The sequence below is a fragment of the Pundamilia nyererei genome, unplaced genomic scaffold (assembly GCF_000239375.1).
Source record: "Pundamilia nyererei isolate P.nyererei 1_Seehausen unplaced genomic scaffold, PunNye1.0 scaffold00004, whole genome shotgun sequence".
Lineage (NCBI taxonomy): Eukaryota > Metazoa > Chordata > Actinopteri > Cichliformes > Cichlidae > Pundamilia > Pundamilia nyererei.
In genome coordinates this window covers 4919251-4928027 of record NW_005187405.1, presented here as the reverse complement: position 1 = coordinate 4928027, position 8777 = coordinate 4919251, and the positions used below count along the sequence as shown (strand labels likewise).

Below are 8777 nucleotides of genomic sequence, written 5' to 3'. Positions count from 1 at the left end.
GACTTTGTCATAATTTGAGTCTATTCACTTCTAGCCCAGGATGTTTTTGCCTACCTCCACCACAGGAGGTATGCTAATTTGGATCTCTCTGCCTACGTCAGCTTCTTTGAGATTTACAACGGCAAGGTAGGAAGACGTGAAGGGAACACCCTTCACTCAGAAGATATCTATTGAATCCACGTGTTCAATTAATCCATATAGCAAATTAGACCTTTATTTATTTATTTATTTTTATTTAGGTGTATGACCTGCTGCATAAGAAGGCCAAGCTGCGTGTTTTGGAAGATGAACGACAACAGGTTCAGGTGGTCGGCCTCGAAGAGGTCTATGTGACCTCAGCAGAGGAGGTCATCAAGATGATACAGATTGGCAGTTCATGCAGGTAGTTTAGTATCAAGAATGTGTTTGATGTTTCCTTGTGCATTTTTCTTTGTGGCTGAAAGGGCACAAAAACGTATTAATTACCCATTAGTGTACCGTAGGTAGGCAAACTCTAAGTTAGAATCTCACTGTCTTTTCCAGAACGTCGGGCCAAACCTCAGCCAATGCCAACTCATCCCGCTCTCATGCAATCCTTCAAATTGTTCTTCGGCGCAATGACCGTGCTACCACGCTGCACGGCAAGTTTTCACTGGTCGATTTGGCTGGCAATGAGCGTGGTACAGATGTCAGCAGCAATGACCGGAGTACTTTAGTTGAAACTGCCGAGATCAACCGCAGCCTTCTGGCTCTCAAGGTAAGCGATGGCTGATTAAAAGGCAGAAGTACTCTGTTTTCTCTCCATTAAATATGTATGCACAGCAACTCAAAACGCTGGTGTTTCCTCTCTTGTATCCTGTAGGAGTGTATCCGTTCACTGGGAAAGAACAGTGATCACATTCCTTTCCGAATGAGCACTTTGACCAAAGTCCTCAGGGATTCTTTCATTGGAGAGAAGTCCAGGACCTGCATGGTATGTTACCACACCAAATTTGACTTCCTCTCAGCATTGGATATTTTGAAATCCACATCAAATAATTTTTTTTCTTTGTTTCACAGATTGCTATGGTGTCTCCAGGTATGACCTCATGTGAATATACAATGAACACATTGCGCTATGCTGACAGGTATGTATTTAGCATATGAAGCTCTGAATCTGTGGGCTTGTTTTTTTTTTTTTCTAATGGGAATTCTCAGTCGCCTTATTGTATGATGAAGCTTGAAACATTTTCTGCAGAGTGAAGGAACTTAATGGCAATTCCAAAGCCAGTGAAGCACCTAAGACACAGGAGCCAATGAATAGCTCCTCAGAAGAGGTAAGCTTGCACAGCATGAATCCAGTTATAACCTGTGTGGAAGTTTCTCGGATTTAACTTGTCACTCTTTTTGTGATGTAGGAATCAGTTTTGGATACCGGTGTGTATGATGCCATATCTCAGGTGGCTGAGCTGGAGGAGAAAGTTTATTCAGAGCTCAAGGTAGAGTTTTCCTAACTTTGTATGTTTTTTCCCAGGATTCAAGTTACAATGTCATTTTATTTTTTTAAATTAGTAATTTCGCCTATTTTTTTTTATTTTTTTTTCTACTCAGAGGGGAGGTGACCTCGTACAAGAAATGGGCCAAATCTCATACAACATCGAGGAAGGACTCCCCAATCTGGTTGATCATTCCAAAAAGTTATTGGGTTTGTACCAACCAAAATATTGCTTGATTTGTTTTGTTAATGTAATGTACTAAATCTGCTTGCTCATTACACAAAACTTTACCCCTTCTAACACAGCTCCAGCCTTTTTTTCTTTTGTTTGTTTTTTTGTTTTAAATAAAGGTGTAGACTCTGTCTTAAAATTCTATTCTTTTTAATGGCCACCAGGGGGCAATACCTAGGGCTTGTAAAAAGAATTTTGTTACTATAGAAAGAAAAACCGTTTCCAAATGTGACCTCTCTAAACACTTTCCTGCTGTATTTAGTCATTATTTTCAGGGTGAGATTGGGAGAAAAATGCATAGATGCCAAACAGTCATCTTGTTTTGTCAAAATTAAATGTATAGCCTGACAAAGGATTAAGAAAGGATTTACTTTGGTGTGCTTTACATTCATTTGTTTCATCCACAGAGACAGTGATGGCTTTGCAGTCTGCTGTGGATCAGGAGCGATCAGCGAGGCTGAATCACTAAATCAAGCAGAAAACCTTCTCTTCTGAGTAACGAGCTGTTTTATTAGAAAATTGTGTTTTGTTCGTACTATATTTGTTTCATTGTATTAACTTCTGTGTATTCAATAAAATGTTTTTGAACACTATTCATTAAATATGTGATTTTATATATTTTAGGCAGACAGCTCATTTCTAGTGCAGAATTGGATACATGTACATTAAAAAATCGAGACAAGTTTTGGAGGGCTCATTCTTGATGGAATTGGTCATTGAAGTTGTCTATGCACCTCATTAAATAAATTGTACCACCACTAAGAATGCAGTATGATTTCTTTTCTGCATTATAGGTGAACATAGTTCACCTCTTTCAAAACTATGATTCAGATTTGAAATTTCAACAGAATTGATTTATTCTTGGTCAGATGTGGCTCTGTATAAATAATTGAATGACTAAGTTGATGGTTTCTGGGTTTTTTTTTGTTTGTTTGTTTTTTGTAAAAGCAAATAGCTGCTATAGAATATTTTGCTTCTATTATTTGACTTGGCCCCTGTGAGGGAAGGCTAACTTAAAATCAATATAACATTTTGATGGCCCCTATCCTATAATGAGACTTTGATCTCAAAAGGGGGAATGATGGTGCACAATGACTCCATGAATTTTGCCAGTGTAAGTGTTGCTCCATATGGCCTTAGTAGGTATCCGATCAGCTGCAACACTATTATCAAAACACCCACTAAGGAAATATCCCATCTTTAACCTCCTAGGACCTGGCATCCACATATGTGGACATCACATTTTGGGTTATTTAGACCAAAATACTCAATTTTGCTTTACAGGGGCCTGATTTCCACTTACAAGGTTATATACTGCTACTGTTCTATCAAAATTTTAAACGAATATCCTCATATGGGGCTCTTATTTTTCTTAAAAACAAAAATAAGGTAAAGAAAATGTGGTAATTCTTTGGTTTTACGTTCATTGGGCCCCAATATGCCCAAATATCAAAGAGAAATTAAAAATGCATGCCGTAGAAGAGTTCAGGTCTTAGGAGGTTAAGATGGGGTGATCCATGTTGTTATATTTTATTAGCCCAAAGGCTCTGTCAATCAGTTGAACTGCCAGAGCGGGAGGTGGTGCTAAAGATGAAACCAGTACTAGTTAAAACCTGCGATTGGATGAAGAGGAAAAGGAGGGACCAACCAGAAGCGAAATGTACAGATTAACCTGCCTGCGTACGACGGGTTAAGGAAGAGACCGTCGAAGAGGATAGCCATGAAGTGGATACGGTTCTCGCTCCTGGTTTTGGGGGTGTTTTCCCTGTGCTGTGCCACGGCTGGTGACAGCAGCGGCATAAAGAAAATGAAGATGCAGTTTGCCACTGGACCTCTTCTCAGGTTTCAAATCTGGTAAGCAAATGAGCCAAAAAACTGGCGAGTCATTGCACGCTAGCCCCCGGCTAACAGTGTCGCAGGCCTAAAATAAACGCTCGCCGATAGGAGGTTAATTTACCGGATGTTTGTTAGGAAATAACAACGCTCCGGGTTGTTCAAACTAAACAAATAAACAGTTGTCAAAAGCTCTACTGAAATCATTTTCTGGAAGTCGATAATTTTTTGCACTTTTTTCGTAAACATTTGGTGGAAAACATGGCTTCCACTTCCGCTGTTAAACCTTTAATAAACCGTCTACTGTGTGTGGGTCATGTTAATGTGTTATCATTGTTACGCTACGACGACAGGATTTTTTTTTCCCCAGATTACAGTAAAATAACTGGTCTGCAGTTATTGTTGGTAAATTTAACATATTGTTTTCGCTTATAGACTTGGAGATTTTAGGCAAATTAGTCCACTAACTACTCTAAATATTAACCTGACCAGGAGGCGGTGTGCTAACCTGAAAACTCTCATTTTGTTTGACGTTTGTGTACGAGGAAAGTATTTTTTTAAGGCCACGTTTGCAATGTAAATAAGCTAGTCACTAAAGCAAACACAGCCCACAAAGGTGAACATGCAGCTTTCATGTATGATAACGCGCTGCTGCCAAGTCACATATAAAACTTTTGAGTAAATGATCAACAGAGAAGTTTAAAATTCAAATCTTCGTGCTAAATCATCAACGTAACCTTTTGTTAGCCTGTCCTGTTTTGACTTTAGACTGTGCTCAGCTTTCTAGCAGTGTCCTTGTTTCCCCCCACAGCATTTCCTGAGGATACAAGCGGGTGTTTGAGGAGTACACGCAGGCCTTGTACCAGCGGTACCCAGACATCCGCATTGAAGGGGAGAACTATCTTCCTGTTCCCATGTATCGGTAAGCGAGAGCGAAAGATTGCCTGCCTTGTTACAAGTGGATTAAGTCGAGCCTTATTAAAGTGGGCTGAAAGCTCCCTGGGATTAGCCGTGATTTGTCTAAGGAAGTGAAATTCTCAAGCACGAACATATCTGGCCATGGATTGGTGTCTGGTAGTTTTGGTAGACACTGCTTAAACTGCTGTCCTTTTTAAAGATGTTTTGATCCAGTGTCCTAAAATCACTCCAATGAAGAAAATGTCTACAAATCAAATCGAAATGTCAGCAATAGATAAATTGTTAGATGAACTGGGCTAATTTTACTCCAGCTTACTTCATTTTGCATTCCCAAGTTTTAAAGATGTTAAATGGGTACTCTCCGCAGGAAATCCAAACAACTGTGATGCATTCCTTAATTGCTTAAATTTTCAGGCCATGGGGCTTAAGTTGCATACCTTCCTTGGTGTATACAGTACAGGCATGGATGTGATGGTTTCAGCTAAAGTATTTAAATGTAAATTAAGTGGAATGTCATACTATTTTAGTGTTTTAGTTTTATTTGTCACATTTTAAGTTAATGCAGGGTCAGCATTACAGATAAATTTGTTTCACAAGATATAACAGGTCAAAAAGCTACAGAAATAGAAGTTTAAAAACTATAAAGATATAAAAAAAAAAAAAAAAAGAAAGAAACAACATAAATGAAGTCAGAAATCTTCTGAAATGTAAATGGGTGGGTGGGGACATGCACTTTTTTCCCTTCAGTTTTTAAAAATGTATAGCTTTGTTATGGTGTAGGATTATATGACATACGTAATGGTCTATTAGGTATTAGTTAATAGTAATGTAGCCTTAACTTGGGAGGGTAATGAAAAATCTGTTCCAAATGACCAAATCCACCACTTCCCATATTTCTTATAGCCCTTTTCCACTCGTACCTACTAAGATTAGCTCGCCATGGCTGAACTCATTTTCAAGGACTTTCCATTGGGTTGTAGTACCAAGTACTTTGGTACCTAAGCCCCTTTTCCATTAGTACCTACTGGCCATGGATTACCACACCTAGACTTGGATCAACTGGTTTTCTATTACAAAGCAGTGGTACCTAACACACGTGACTGTCGTCATAGCTAGGGATGGGTATCGAAAACCGGTTCTTGTTGAGAACCGGTTCCCACTGTTTAAATTCCTTGGAGTTGTTTGCCTTTTTTTTTATTTTTTTTTTTTTAAACGATTCCCTTATCGATTCCAGTCGCCCCGAATGACGTCACCACGTTGCGGAGCGTCATTTACCTGGCAGGAAACATGGCGGCTCAAACGCTCAAAAGTTTGATTATACTTTATGAGAACAGATGACAACAGGGCAACTTGCAATACTTGCAAAGTAGACCTTTCATTTAAGGGAGGAAACACTACGAATATGCAAAAGCTCACAAAACACGCGATAACCTTAAATGAATGTCGTGTTTTTAATTCCGCTTCGGACCCAGCAGCAGCGGTAACGTTTGCACGTCCTCTCCCGTTAATGTGGCAGGTAAATAATCAACTAACAGTGCATATTATGTTAGCGGGATCTGCCTTATTACAAACCCTGCCATTACTGTGCATTTAGGTGATCATGATGAGAGAGACAGACAGACAGTCTGGCTCAGATGCTGGCAGTTCTCGCTGCAGTCTACCGTTAACATCTCCTTTCAGGCCAGGATAGACGAATGTCACAGAGCAGTGGCTAAGATTGTGGTAAAAGGCCTGCACCCATTTGCCACAGCAGATGGTAAGTGAATGTGTTTAATTGTAGGCAGGAACATTACTGGATATTCTTGTGTAATTGCTACAGAATAATTTATGTTATACTTTGTTATTGCTACAGAAGAATATTTATTTTATTATTTTACTTTTTTTTTTTTTTTTTCTGGGGACCCTGTGACACCCCATTGAAGAGCCGTAGGCTGGATCTCTTAAGATGTCACTGTTGGGTTTGTAAGGCCATGTTACTCCTAAATTTTTATCTTGTTCAAAGAGAAGATATAAAAAGTTCTAAGCTATTCGACCTTAGTATTCACCTTCGTGTTCTCCTTTTTTTTAAAAAAAAAGAATCGATAAGAAATTTTTTAAAGAATCGAATTGTTAAACAGAATCGAAAATGGAATCGAAATCGTGAAAATCTTATCAATACCCATCCCTAGTCATAGCACCACGTCTGAGCATCCCACGATGTGAACGCTAGACTCTGGAAACACAGCGTTGTTTTTGTAGCTGTTTCTCTCATTTCCAGATTTTGATTTTTGTGAACGAGATAAGTGATGCTACTGACCAGCCAATCGGTGGCATGCAGTCTGATGATGTCACATTTTAGTACCTGCTCGGATCGCTTAGACCCCTGGTCAAGTATTTACTAAAAAAAAGTACCAGGCACTATGACATGCGTAAATGCATAATAACTAAAACCAGCATATTAATGATCAAGGAACTGACCTAACAGCCCATTATTCAATCAGTGGGCTGGTTTCAGTTATAATGCAATGCACTGTTTATAAGGTTGGGGAAACCTGCAGTCAGCTGAGACTGAAGAAGTCACTTGGATGAGTAATGAAATGTTTCTCCCACTGAAAACACTACATCCAGATGAACAGAATCAACTTTTTGGGATTTACTTACCTGGATGATTGAGCATGCATCAAGACTTGCATCAGAACATTGGGTATTTAGCTAAACCAACAAGTCCATCTGTACAACAATCAGCACTGTGACTTATGATAATAAAGTTCAAAAGAGAACTTATAAATAACACATGAAATCTTTCTCATTGTATTCTAGTTGCTATGGAACTGTTTCTTTGTGTTTACCGTTTTAGATGGACTATAACTTGGTTTCTGAATAATTAGTCTGGCATTTTGAGGAATCATTGCCTGGAGAATTGGATTGTATTTGTATTACATGTGAGATGTATTTGTGTAGCAGTCCCAGGTGTTGTAGTTAAGGTGTGGTGTTACTGAGACTCTTAGGTATTTTTCTGGGCTTCTAATGAATACACACGAGAAAAGCTGTGCAAAAGAAATGGAGATGGTATCAAGCCCCCTCAGAGTCTTTAACCATTGTTTTCAATGTCTCACAATGTAAAACTAAAGATTTTGGAGAGATTTTACTTCAGTAACAAGCTCTGTCTGCTTTATGCTATCACGTATAAGATCTGTATTCAAATCCATATCTAAACATATTTTTGTTTTGTTTCCACAGACACGTTGCTTCCTTCCTGTCTGTTTTCAAACTGCTGGTGATTGGGCTGATTATCATCGGCAGGGACCCATTCGCTCTCTTTGGTATGCAAGCCCCCGGAATGTGGGAATGGGGCCAAGGAAATAAGGTAAGGTTTCCTGGAATCAAAACTGTGTCCTTATGGGAACGTTTTTACTGTAGTGTTTTTATGTGTAACAGCGTGTTAGACGGCAGACTCTGGCTTTTCAGTAGATGGAGCTGCACGTTGTTTTGGCAAGTTATTGCAGATAGCACAGGCGTGGGTAGCATGTAGAAATGAAGAAAGGTGGGCTCTAGTTTCCGTTTACTTACAGGCTGCCAAGTACAACTAAAACCCGCAGGATTTCATTAGCTCTTCATTTGGTGGCTTCTGGTTGTTTTGTTAAGTATTGTTTGGCTTGGATTTGTTATCCCCAGGGTTAGAGACCTGGCAAATCCCAAAAGCCTTCCTGCAATAATGGTCGTTCTTGCATTTTAACAGAAGGCTGAAAAAGATTAAAAACTATTTTTGTGCCATTGAAACCCAAGCGCACAACAGCAACTCTTGCCTTTAAATACACAATAAAGACTTATTCATTTTGGTTTGGGCTGGTTTTGCTAGTGAATTTGTTCTTTTAAAATTGCTTCTAAGCCACATATGTTTGATAACAAAGACTATCTTAAGTTTTTCTTCCATTGAGTATGTGTTTGATTTTAAAGCTGCTTTTGGTATATGCATGGAATCCTTTCGCATGATATTTAACATGAATCTAGACTGCTATCACTAAATCAGCTGGCTTGAGAGCAGAAATCTGGTTTTAATGACTGTGCCAGGCCCTGTCATTTGTTGTTGTGTAATCCTACTGCACTGTAATCTCATCAGCCAATATGGGGAGAGCTGCTCAAGAGTGTGCGTCAAAAACAGGCATGCACAACTCTGTCAGTCCCTGTCATGCGAACTGCAGACGGGTAACAAATAAAACAAAACTTAGACCTGCAGTAAAGTCTTAACGGCATAACTGCAGGAGCCCATATGTGACTTGGATTTAAAATGTATTTATTTTGAGAAATAGCCATATACAGTGGGGCAAAAAAGTATTTAGTCAGCCACCGATTGTGCAAGTT

General features: G+C 39.1%; 2 protein-coding genes across 2 annotated transcripts in view; both read left to right on the top strand.

Moving 5' to 3' along the window:
• Positions 1 to 27: 27 nt before the first annotated feature.
• Positions 28 to 2245, top strand: LOC102205005 (kinesin-like protein KIF2C; the record flags this gene model as incomplete). Its single annotated transcript, XM_005721300.1, has 9 exons — positions 28 to 126; positions 240 to 382; positions 523 to 736; positions 842 to 952; positions 1039 to 1106; positions 1217 to 1295; positions 1377 to 1457; positions 1570 to 1663; positions 2093 to 2245. Coding segments are annotated over 9 exons (951 nt in total), but the record flags the coding sequence as incomplete, so codon positions are not given.
• A 1071-nt stretch (positions 2246 to 3316) lies between these two features.
• selenot1a (selenoprotein T, 1a) overlaps positions 3317 to 8777 on the top strand; it is an 8518-nt gene continuing 3057 nt past the window's right edge. The window contains exons 1-3 of the mRNA XM_005721299.2: positions 3317 to 3539; positions 4330 to 4440; positions 7656 to 7782. Coding sequence (XP_005721356.2) covers positions 3406 to 3539; positions 4330 to 4440; positions 7656 to 7782 — 372 coding nt within the window. The 5' untranslated portion in view covers positions 3317 to 3405. The remainder of the gene's footprint in view (positions 3540 to 4329; positions 4441 to 7655; positions 7783 to 8777) is intronic.